Below are 11,257 nucleotides of genomic sequence, written 5' to 3'. Positions count from 1 at the left end.
GACGCCTCCAACATAAACAGTAGAAACAAACATTTCCATTCGTAAAGATGACGACCTTTACCAAATTGGAGGATCATGAGACACCTCTCATCTCCGTGCACCCATCCAGGCGCATTTCCAAGATCAACCCGAACATCTATGCCGGCTTTACCGAGTAAGGCATCTTGAACATGTCCCAATTTGATGACATGTGCTAACTAGTTCCGCAGGCACATGGGACGGTGTATCTATGGTGGCATTTATGACCCCGGAAACCCTCTCTCAGATGAGAAGGGATTCCGCAAAGACGTCCTGGAGGCGTTGAAGGGGCTCAACATCCCTGTCGTTCGGTATCCCGGCGGCAATTTCTGTGCCACCTATCACTGGCTTGATGGCGTTGGTCCTAAGGATCAACGGCCTGCACGGTATGATTATTTCTCATGTCACCTTCATTTTACCAAAACTTTGCTAATGTTGACCTACTAAAAGACCCGAGCTTGCTTGGCTCGGAACCGAGACAAACCAATTCGGAACTGATGAGTTCATGCAATGGTGTGAGGCTCTAGGTACAGAGCCGTACCTCTGCTTCAACTTTGGTACCGGTACCCTGGATGAAGGTATGTTTTTCTTTACTCGCACTTCAACACGAAACCATGCTGATGTTGGACTGTCTTAGCCTTGGGCTGGGTTGAGTACTGCAATGGAACTGGTAACACTTACTATGCCAATCTGCGAAGAAAGAATGGCCGTGAGGAGCCTTACAATGTATGTTCAGCTAAACAGTGCAATATTTTGAACTGCAATCAATCTAACAACCAAAACAGGTCAAGTACTGGGCCCTCGGAAACGAGTGCTGGGGTCCATGGCAGGTCGAGCAGATGACCAAGGAAGCTTATGCTCACAAGGCGATTCAATGGGCGAAGGGTAAGACTTCATTTCATTACTAGTAGAAATATCCCGCTAATATGACCTTCGCAGCTCTCAAACTCCTGGATCCCACCCTGATCTTGATCCTCTGCGGTCAAGATGGCACAGCATCATGGGATTACTACACACTAAACCAGTGTCTTGTTCCCGCTCATTCCGCATTGTCAACCAGCTCAGTCCCATTGATTGACATGCACAGTATCCATCTCTACACATCCTCATCATCTCACCTGCACAACGTGACAGCACCACTAGCAGCCGAGCGCGCAATTGAAATCACATCCGCCTTGATCGATCTCGCCAGAGTCGAGAACCAAGTTCCCCCGGAGCAACTTCGCCCGACAATCTGCTTCGACGAGTGGAACGTCTGGGATCCAATCCGCGCAGAGGGAAGCCAAGGCGCCGAAGAGAACTACACACTCTCCGACGCGCTCGCCGTCGCCGCATGGTTGAACGTCTTCGTCCGAAAGAGCAAGGATGTCAGTATGGCGTGTATCGCGCAGACCGTCAACGTCATCTCGCCCTTGATGACTACCCCAGAGGGAATTACCAAGCAGACTACCTGGTGGCCGCTTTGGCTGTTCTCGCGCTACATGCGCGGTTGGACCGTTGCCAGTCATGTTTCTTGTGGAACGTACGATGGCGAGACTACCCCTAAGTGGATTCGCAGTGCCAAGGATACGCCCTGGTTGGATGTTAGTGCCACTGTTGGAGATGATGGATTTGTTAATGTTGCTGTGGTCAATATCCATGACACCCAGGACTTGGAAAGTCGTGTTGAGGGAGCCCAGGGAGAAGTTTCTGTGTTCACGGTCACCGCGACCGATTTGGCCGTGACAAATATGAACGGCAAGGAAGAAGTGGCAATCCAGGAGTCGAGCTGGAATGGAAGTGGGTCGTATGTCTTCCCGCGACACTCGCTTACCCTACTTAGATGGAAGGCTGAGTGAGTCAACCTATATGAGATGGTATCATGAGGACATAAATAGACTTTCAAGCAATAGATATTCAATCGGTTCAATTTGGTCTTGTCATATGAGCCTGGACTACCAGGTCTAGTAAATATATCTTAGCTCTAACCGGAGTTCACGTCATGGACAACCCCGTCCTCATTAACATGGATATTCAGTCTAAGAATTGTACACCGTCAGCGATATGGTCATTAACCTAATGACACTTTGAAATGAGGTGTTACCTGTTCGGGTTATGGTCCATGGTCTTCATGTCACCTGGCTTCAATACCCGGTGAGTTTCAGGAAGGTCTTTCTTTGCAAAGGACTAGCGAAGAGTTAGAGATTCATGCTTGATTTCAATAATTTAGTAAAGGTGACATACTGTCTCATTACTAGTTTCGCTAATCTTCTTGCCCATCAGCTTGTTGACCCACTCGGACTTATCACCGAAGGAGGAGTTGATTCCTGGAACAACGAGTGGCATATTGGGTGGTTCAAAGTAATCAATATATTGAAATAGAGAGACGTGTAAAAGGAAGAGGCAAAGTGAGGTTTGTCGCGGATATAACCCATGTCTAATCGATGACGTAGTCTCCAGATTGGGACTAGCGTCTTATCATCAATGCACCTTTCAAGCTATCACTTCCCTTATTGGCCTCAACATAGAAATGATGTCAAACTGTAGCAATTTCAAGATTCAAAACAATGTGTCCCTATTCAATAGATCTTATAGGGATTTGTGTCGAGGATAGCGTATGAAAAGACCGGAAATACCGAATGCTGAGTCATGATCTGACGCGGGGTGCCAACCTTGGTGCCAACAAGGCACTCCGACAAGGTTCGACAGCATGTGACATATACTGGTGTTCGAGAGGTATATCGGTCGATGCGCCTGCCACTCGTGGAAGTTGAGGTACAACTTCAATCACACCTAGGTAGTAACAGGCGGATGAGGTCTCGACAGTCCGGTTGAACCCCCGCATCTCGACCAATCAGCGCAGGTTAACCCCATACTGTAGATATGACCTCGGCCATTAATTGTTTCCGCTCGGTTTGGACTCGTAGATAAAGGACCTTGAAACACTCTCATGGAGTATGTAGACCTCACTACCTGTAAAATGAACAATTCCAAAAGGAAACATTCCACTTACACGTGAGAATGACCTCGAAATATATATTATAGTCCGACATTAGAGTAGCAGTCGCAGTCGACCAGAAAGTCTTCGATTTTGCAATAATGCAGTAATCACCGAGGGGGATTGTCAGAAGAAGGAGCACTTCCTTGGCGTGAGCACATAACCGCATCAGCATATAACGACGAAGATTATCCCAGTGATCGTGTCATGTGTGGATGTGGCCGGCAAACTCCTTATCTAGGGATTTAAGATCTAAACAAGTTAACTCCATGATTGAACTGCGATCTCGGCCAGCATTCTATAGGCTTACCTAGCGGGTCTTGTCAACATTATATTGCGATTCTCACGGACCATCTTGCGCAATACTGGCGCAATACCTTCTAGTCCCTGTACTAGTATTCATTCATGCGACCGAAGGAATAGCGCTTACTTGAATAAGTAGGGAACTCCAGGTGAAACATATGATCTGACACGGAAGGGTATGGCTATCGAATGTGGTTATCGACTTGCGTGCTAAGACGCAATCTTATACCATCTTGCGTCATACGTTGATGCCAAATCAACCCGGAGATACTCCAAGGCTGAAGTATTAAAAGAAGATCGATATTCCAGGTGAGAAATAAAACAGTACCTGACAAGAAACCTAAGAATATCAAAAGGTTAACAAAAAGTCAATATGGCGGAATTCATCAGTGTCACGTTCCCGAACGCATCTACCGAGCTCAATCCAATTCCCAACGCTAAGATTGATCCTGAGTATCTCGTTCGATATGCTCGCAACCTTGATGATTACGGTTACAACTATACTTTGGTTCCCTATGGCTCCTCATCATATGATCCATTCACCATCGGAGCCACCATTCTCTCCGTAACCAAAAACATCAAGGTTATCATTGCTCTGCGACCCAACACGCTGTACCCCACAGTTGCAGCAAAGGCGCTAGCTACCCTGGACCAACTCAGCGGCGGCCGTGTTGTTGTTCACTTCATCGCAGGTGGAAATGATGCCGAACAGGCCAAGGAAGGAGACTTCCTGAGCAAGGAAGAACGGTACGGCCGCCTTGAAGATTATATTAAGATTCTCCGCCGTGCATGGAAGTCTGATGAGCCATTTGACTGGGAGAGCAAATACTACACCTTCAAACAATTCAGCAATCAAGTCCGCCTGACCGGCGACTCAATTCCCGTCTCAGTCGGCGGTTCATCGGACGAAGCCTACCGTATTGGTGGCTCCCTGGCTGATATCTTCGGCCTTTGGGGTGAACCTTTGAAAGAAACCAAGAACCAGATTGATCGCATCTATGCCGAGGCAGCGAAGGCCGGTCGCCCGGAGACCGACAGACCTCGCATCTGGGTCACCTTCCGTCCTATTGTCGCAGAGACTGAAGAACTCGCATGGGCCAAGGCACACAACACCCTCGATGCACTTACTGCCAACCGGGCCAACGGACAACACAGGGTCCCTGCGAATGCCCCGCCTCCACAGAACGCAGGTTCTCAGCGTCTTCTTGATATTGCTTCTCGTGGGGAGGTCCAGGACCGTGCGCTTTGGTATCCTACTGTTACTGCCACGAATGCACAGGGTGCATCCACTGCCCTGGTTGGATCGCCGAAGACTATCGTCGACTCCCTTCTGGACTACGTTGATCTCGGTGCTGACCTCATCTCTATCCGAGGCTACGATAACCTCAACGACGCCATTGATTATGGACGGTTGATTATTCCTAAGGTTCGCGAAACTCTAAAGGAACGGGAGAATGGTGCCTCAAATTAAATAACAAATGTGAGAACTAGTCTTAGTATATATTATCACACCTCATTAAATATATCGGATAATACCCGGCACTTAAGACCTCTCTTTCTGTTTCAAACAAAACGCTGTCGGCATCTATATTTTAATAATCGAAGTGGTTTATATTCCATAATACAACAATAGTCGTGAATGACATTATCGTCTACTTTGGACTCGATAGTCTTGATACAATAGTATAGCGCGCACTCTTTGGCACGAAGGGGCATATCGGGCCATGCGAACCTGGTGTAGTCTGTCCTCTTCGCCTCGAAATAAATAATACTCATGGACCATATGAGAGTGTTGATCTCCTGCATGCGATTAGTCTTCGCGGGGTCTCCGGTCCCAAAGGATGGCATTTATAATGTCTTGATCATGTACGGTTCAAGGAGGCGTTACGTGTTAGTGGGAAGGCGGGTCTGTGATTTCGCTTTCCTTGCGTCTCGACATTTTACTGTTTTTCTCTAGCCTTCTAATGGTCTTAAGACTCCCCGGAGCTTTATAGACATTCTTGTTCTTACCCATCGTCTCAGACGAGCCCTCTCCAACATCAACTAATATATTTTACAAGCTTTCTAGAAGTGCGAGCAGATCCACGTGCTTTATTTCTCTTCTTCTCTATTGGACATAATTCTCGTTGTCATTCCGGATCGATCACGGACATGGAGTTGCACGAAACCGCTCCCGGGTCTCGTTCGGCGGTTCAGGTTCCACTTTGATATCAACCGCACGAACACCTCCATTGCCACCGACCAATAAAAGGGTTCTATCATTGAGCAGAGAATTCCAAAATTTGCTCAAAGATGGAAGAGTACAGAATTGTATCCAAGCAAAAGATCCCGTTCCTTGGTTCTTTGCGCGAAGGAAGATGTGGTCCCCATCGGAGCTGCAGCGCTGTGAATATTTAGTACGTACGAAGTCAATTGAGAGATGCGTATGGAAACTTACTCGTGCCAACCTGTACATCACGTTGTGCTTGTTTATGACCAGGGCCATTTGGGGGGGGGGGGTTGTAAGATGTCACGAGGCATTACGACAGTCATATTTGAGACCCCCCCCCCCCGGTTGGAGATAACCTGTTGGACGAAGTGTTTGTCGTAGGGCGGTTAAATGAGCATGTCTGGTGGTGGTAACAATCAGCCCACAGGCACTTTGGGCAGTCATTCGGCGCGCCGGGCTGACAGATCACGCAGATAGCGAATACACCATATTCCTGCAGACAGAAGTCGCATTCAACGTTGGAGGCAATCCCCGTCATAAGAACGAACAGTGCTTCCATGCGCTGAACCGACTCGCCGATCGCCTGATAAAATTGTACACCGTCCAAGTGGTTGGTCTCACGAAGAGTCGGCCCACGGAATATCCCCTGTTGGTATAGGGTTTGGAGAACAGGAGATAGGATGAGGTTACAAGGTTACCCCGGCGGGTAATTACCCACGGTAGGGTAAGAGCGAGATCAGCCCAACCTCCTGGGTAATCGGCGGAAGACCCGTGTCTGACAACGAGGATGGTAGGAATACTGACAGCAGTGCGCGTATTCCGAGTATATGATCAATCGCTTGGTTTAAACGACCCCGCAGACAGTTTTTATCTGTGAGGAAGGGTTCATTCTCAAACGTAACATCGACGAGACGGGCCAGGTTTCACTTGACGCAAGGCTGGGTGGATGTTTAATATTTGGTGGACTGCAAAGTAGTGGTCACATCCAACTCCAACCTGTGAATGAATCCTCCATTGTTAGCTGTTTGCCTTGTCATAGATTTTACTCATTGTCAAAGGGACCGTACCTTCGAGGCTGTGAGTCAGCCATGGTGTGGGAAATGCAGACACTTTTGCACGATTGTGTGAGAATTTGGAGGTGTGTCAGAAGTTGAGGATAGGAGGTAGGCCACAAGAGAAGATTGGGAAAAGGTAAGGGCGTCGGACTGGAGTGCGAGGGAAGTGGAAAGTGGGAAGAAAGCAACCTGCTAACAAATATAGGGGCACCTGCCTTTTACAGTAACTTATCGGGTACTGCCTGAGGGTCCTTCAGATAATTCCGGGTTCTAATTGTCAAACGTTACACGTATACATAGAAATGTCTATTCTGGTTGCATATAAGGCCGAAATAGATTTGCTTGGGCGGGTACAGATCTACAGTTTTAACTTTGGGCATGGGTTTATGGCGGGATGGGCGGATATTGGTTGAATTTGATTGGCACTGCATAGATGATCATCGTTCATAATCCTAGGCACAGAATAATAAGTTTACATCACAATGCATAACACCCCTGCAGGAACAAAGAACCACCTGAGCAGTAAAGCCTATGTGAAATGCATGAGACTGGATAAGCCCTTAACTCCACCGTCTCCATTTAGCGCAACACATCTCCCCTCGTCCGATATCATATTTAGCCCTGCTATTTCCCTCGCCCAGTCTAATCAAACACCAAAAATTCCTCCAATCGCCATGCCTGCTACTAAGTTGACTTGGCTCATTACCGGTGCCTCATCCGGTCTAGGAAAATCTATTGCTTCGCAGGCTCTCAAGGCTAGATACAAGGTTATTGCGACCACGCGCGATGTTAGCAGAGCAGAAGCTGCCTACCCAGATTTTGCGTCTAAAGGTGGCATCTGGATATGCTTGGATCCCGCCCAAAATGATGCGTACGATCAATTCGCCAAGTACTCTGAAGAATACAACGTGGATGTTCTAGTGAATAACGCAGGTTATGCTTTTGTTGGCGGTGTTGAGGATACAAGGTTTGTGGCTGGCGGAAATCTTTCCCTTTATAATGGGCTCCCTGGCTAACATTTGAATAGTGAGGCCGAAGTCCGCAATCAAATGGACGTGAATTTCTACGGGCCTCTTCGCGCTGTTCGAGCTTGTCTGCCGGTTATGCGTGCACGATGCTCTGGTCACATCATCCTGATTAGTAGCGGCGCCGGGTCGGTCTCTGCACTTACGTTGAATTTACATCTGATGGTGGCTAATACGAGTACAAAATATTATAGGTTTGTTGCACGTCCTGGGCGATCGGCCTATTCGGCTAGCAAATTCGGCATCGAGGCCGTTCATGAGTCACTTTCCAACGAGGTTAGGACACTCGGTATCAAGGTCCTGATTGTGGAACCTGGTGCCTTCCGTACCCCCTTTCTGAGCCGTATCATTACCCCCTCTTGCCTTGAGAATGGCTTCAGTGACGGCTACAAGGGTACCGTCGTCGAGCACATAGTTACTGGATCGAGACAGCTTACGTCGATTCCAGACTTTATTAGAGGAGATCCGGACAAGGCGGCCCAGGCAGTTATCAATGCTATTGTCACCGGATATGACTATCTCCGGTTGCCGCTAGGGAAGGACTGTGTTGTTGCTTTGGAATCAAAGATTCGGCAGCTTCAGAGAGACCTGGGTACTACCCGGGCAGTTGCTATATCTACTGACGTTGATTAGATGAAGTTGTTTATGTCCCGCAGATTATAGATCGTTTAGACTCTTGGTGAAAATGGAAATGTTAGATCGTAATACCTAGCATCTTGGTCCTCAGAACGCCCTCATTCACCCGTGCCTAAGGTCTAAATTGTTACATATATCACTCCCAATGGGGACACTAAACCTGCGATTTATTGTTCGATTGTTTAATACTGCACTAATCTTGTGTCAATATAAATCGTACTCTAACATCTAAATAAGGTCCTGAGAGGGTTTTCACATCCCCGATAGACAGCGGCCTCGGCGAAAATCTGAAGTCTAACATTAAGAGGTCCGTTTCTTGGACCACCTGTTGAATAATTGGACTAGATTTTACACAATCGTAGGCTTTCGTGGGGGCCGAATAGGGGCCTACAAAAGCCCAGGGGTCGGGCTTTGGGCTCCGGGTCCGGGCCCAAAGTTAGGCTGTACAGAAGCCCGGTACAGTTGGAGATAGAAGATAGGGGCGAAGGGTGAGTAATACCTTTCCGCAGTCCCCATCTTCTAGATGCAGAGAGCCTGTCTTGAGATCCTTCTAGGCGGGATTTGTTTAACTGTTCCTTTGTTGTTCGCAGCGTACAGGATGGAACGAAATCAGTTTCACCACTTGCGACAGAGCTTCTTTCTCGGACCCTCTCTTGAAACGAGCTATACCTATTTGTTGGATGCCTGAGGCATCACCATGTGATAGAACATGCAGATAGCTTCTCTCTCCTCTCCCTCTCTCCCTCTCTCTCCTCTGGATGCGCCAGATCAAGACAATACATGCAGTGCTTTCTCCATTCAATCTCCATTACTATTACAGTTAGTCCGCCCGGACCCTTTTTCTTGGTAGTATTTTGGTATATTTGGTAAACAACCGGATATAAATAACAACCGTATTAGTCTTGTATCATCTGTAGGGTGTCTACAACAACCTTTCTACAGATAAACCAAACAGAAGAGGCATCCCGAGTAAGTTGTCTCTCTGACGAGAACCCGATATTGCCGAAGTATGAATCAAAAGAAAACCATCTGCTCGGTGGGTAGGTGAAATTTTGGACGAAGGGTCTGGGACGCTTCGAATATTAGGAAATACTTTAATAATACATTGGTGGATATGGGGACAGTGCAGACACGAGGAGCAGGCCCTTCCTCCGTGCGCCTCAGCCTCAGAATAGCATCTAACGGGCGATAGATGTTAGATGTGTCACACCTATATACCGTATAGGGCAATATGCCAAGTGATACTTATCGTGGGGGCGGGGGCGGGGGCGGGATCATCAATCATTATTTCCCATTTGCCATTTTGTATAATAAACAGGCTTCATATGACAGCCTTCTCCCTGCAGCCTCGTACCTCAATGAGGGTCATTGATATGTCACAGCCGGTCCATTTCTCCTTCCTGTTGTCCTGTCGGTATATGGGTTGAAATCAGAGGTAGATCAATCCTTTTGATGTTATCCTCTCGGACATTTCTTAAAGGTTTAGATCTCTAATGTTGTATCACTGTGCCTCGTCCGCTTGATGCAGTCTCTAATGGGCCCGTGGTGAACATCGGAAAGGATCGGGAGTTGCTGAATGATTGATAGTTTTTGCCTACTAGCCTGAAAGGCCTCTCTCGCACTTAAATGTACATTAGTGTATATTGGTGAGTACATTAATGTAGCGACACCCCTAAAATAGAACGAAATGAGAAAACGCCTAACAGAGGAACTTGGCGCTAGTTTGAGCTGCTATATAGGGGAAACACGCCCCACGATTTGGTCTAGGGAACCTTTGACAGACAGGCACGCTTTCACCGGTTGTCTCCCACATCACGCATAGCATGGCCGGACTATGGTTAATTGGCCTGTTGACCCTATCCCTCCTGCGATGGGTGCAGGCCTTGCCCTCTCCAACTCCTCTGCCGACTACCTTCCGCCACCCAGTGACACCGACACCTATTCGTGCGATGACTGAAGCCCTACACCGCCGCGGTTCCTCTCCCACCGTAACTGCCGATTCGATGACGGATGTGCCCGCAAGTGGGTGTGGCTACCACAGTGCGAGTCTGCACAGCAGTAAGTACCAATGATCTCACTAGATGATAATGAAGCAGATGGGCTAATCCCGGCATCTTTTGCTAGCGAACATGGTCCATTGTAGGAACGACTATAAATGCGTATTCCATGCGCCGAATTCAGCTTTCGGAGGCATGGTTGGTTGCTGTGCATCATCCAACTCCAAGGAATGTTCCTTCGCAACCGCATGTTACGACAAAAACAAACTTCCGGCAGCAGGCCTTCAGTCAAGCAGCGATCCGTTTATGTTGTCTTGCACGTCCAGCGACCGGCCGTACTGTATCACTTACACCTACGCGTATATGGACATCTCCAACTATATTTGTGGTACCAGCCCGACGTCGGTGACCTTGTACACCTGGGCGACAAGTTTTGAGTCTGGTGTAGGGCTCATTATGGCCACGAAATCAGCCGAGGTTGTCGGTGATAATATTCTAAGCTCCTTGCTGTCTAGGAGTCACACACCGAGTCACGTAACAAATGCAACCCCAACGACTTCCAGCACGCCATCCGGTAGTCTAAATCCTGCTAGTTCAAATGGGTTGGGTTCATCCATCTCGGCTGGCACAATCGCCGGCAGTGTTGTCGGGTCTGTCGTTGCCGTGGCCAGCATTGTCACTGCGGGGGTTGTGTTCTTCCTGCTCAAAAAACGCAAACAACAAAGGAATGATGTTGTAGCAAGCAATAATGCGCAGGACGGATACCAGTCGGGTCCAAAGCATGCGTCGCCGTCCGGCGGGGAGCTTCACCAACCAGTGAACGTTGATGGAGTTCCGACAGGGAGGGTTTTCGAAGCTGAGGGCAATGGTCCTGCACCCAAATCTTCCGACGTGGAAGGGAGTCACCAGGCCAACGTGGCCCATGAGATGGACGGGAATCGTTCCATCGCTGAGCTGCCGGCTCGTGAAGAGGGAAACCCTACCGAGGCAAGATAATCCATACTCGCTCGGAGGGGGGAGCTACCTTTTTGAACATT

The 11,257-nt window shown here is 48.2% G+C and overlaps 6 protein-coding genes across 6 annotated transcripts; 4 read left to right on the top strand and 2 right to left on the bottom strand.

Annotated features, from left to right (window-relative positions):
- Window positions 1-47: 47 nt before the first annotated feature.
- Window positions 48-1,856, top strand: N7455_007150 (alpha-N-arabinofuranosidase; the record flags this gene model as incomplete). Its single annotated transcript, XM_040957802.2, has 6 exons — window positions 48-154; window positions 210-404; window positions 469-596; window positions 656-744; window positions 804-903; window positions 958-1,856. The coding sequence occupies 6 exons, from the start codon at window positions 48-50 to the stop codon at window positions 1,854-1,856; spliced, it is 1,518 nt and encodes a 505-aa protein (XP_040811872.2).
- Window positions 1,857-1,981: 125 nt separating this feature from the next.
- On the bottom strand, window positions 1,982-2,343 carry N7455_007149 (uncharacterized protein; the record flags this gene model as incomplete). Its single annotated transcript, XM_040957783.1, has 3 exons — window positions 1,982-2,036; window positions 2,102-2,184; window positions 2,242-2,343. The coding sequence occupies 3 exons, from the start codon at window positions 2,341-2,343 to the stop codon at window positions 1,982-1,984; spliced, it is 240 nt and encodes a 79-aa protein (XP_040811726.1).
- Window positions 2,344-3,671: 1,328 nt separating this feature from the next.
- N7455_007148 (LLM class flavin-dependent oxidoreductase) lies at window positions 3,672-4,769 on the top strand (the record flags this gene model as incomplete). The annotated part of the gene is made up of 1 exon (XM_040957804.2): window positions 3,672-4,769. The coding sequence occupies one exon, from the start codon at window positions 3,672-3,674 to the stop codon at window positions 4,767-4,769; it is 1,098 nt and encodes a 365-aa protein (XP_040811768.1).
- Window positions 4,770-5,441: 672 nt separating this feature from the next.
- Window positions 5,442-5,783, bottom strand: N7455_007147 (uncharacterized protein; the record flags this gene model as incomplete). Its single annotated transcript, XM_065605548.1, has 2 exons — window positions 5,442-5,681; window positions 5,736-5,783. 2 exons carry the CDS (start codon window positions 5,781-5,783, stop codon window positions 5,442-5,444), a joined length of 288 nt encoding a protein of 95 aa, XP_065461402.1.
- A 1,261-nt stretch (window positions 5,784-7,044) lies between these two features.
- On the top strand, window positions 7,045-8,220 carry N7455_007146 (SDR family oxidoreductase; the record flags this gene model as incomplete). The annotated part of the gene is made up of 3 exons (XM_040957708.2): window positions 7,045-7,529; window positions 7,590-7,715; window positions 7,782-8,220. The coding sequence occupies 3 exons, from the start codon at window positions 7,045-7,047 to the stop codon at window positions 8,218-8,220; spliced, it is 1,050 nt and encodes a 349-aa protein (XP_040811795.2).
- Window positions 8,221-10,046: 1,826 nt separating this feature from the next.
- On the top strand, window positions 10,047-11,216 carry N7455_007145 (uncharacterized protein; the record flags this gene model as incomplete). The annotated part of the gene is made up of 2 exons (XM_040957726.2): window positions 10,047-10,281; window positions 10,348-11,216. 2 exons carry the CDS (start codon window positions 10,047-10,049, stop codon window positions 11,214-11,216), a joined length of 1,104 nt encoding a protein of 367 aa, XP_040811860.2.
- Window positions 11,217-11,257: the final 41 nt, after the last annotated feature.

This window comes from Penicillium solitum (assembly GCF_028829755.1).
Source record: "Penicillium solitum strain IBT 25940 chromosome Unknown utg000004l_segment0_segment0, whole genome shotgun sequence".
Lineage (NCBI taxonomy): Eukaryota > Fungi > Ascomycota > Eurotiomycetes > Eurotiales > Aspergillaceae > Penicillium > Penicillium solitum.
The sequence above is the reverse complement of the archived record's forward strand: the minus strand, read 5'-3'. Positions and strand labels throughout refer to the sequence as shown.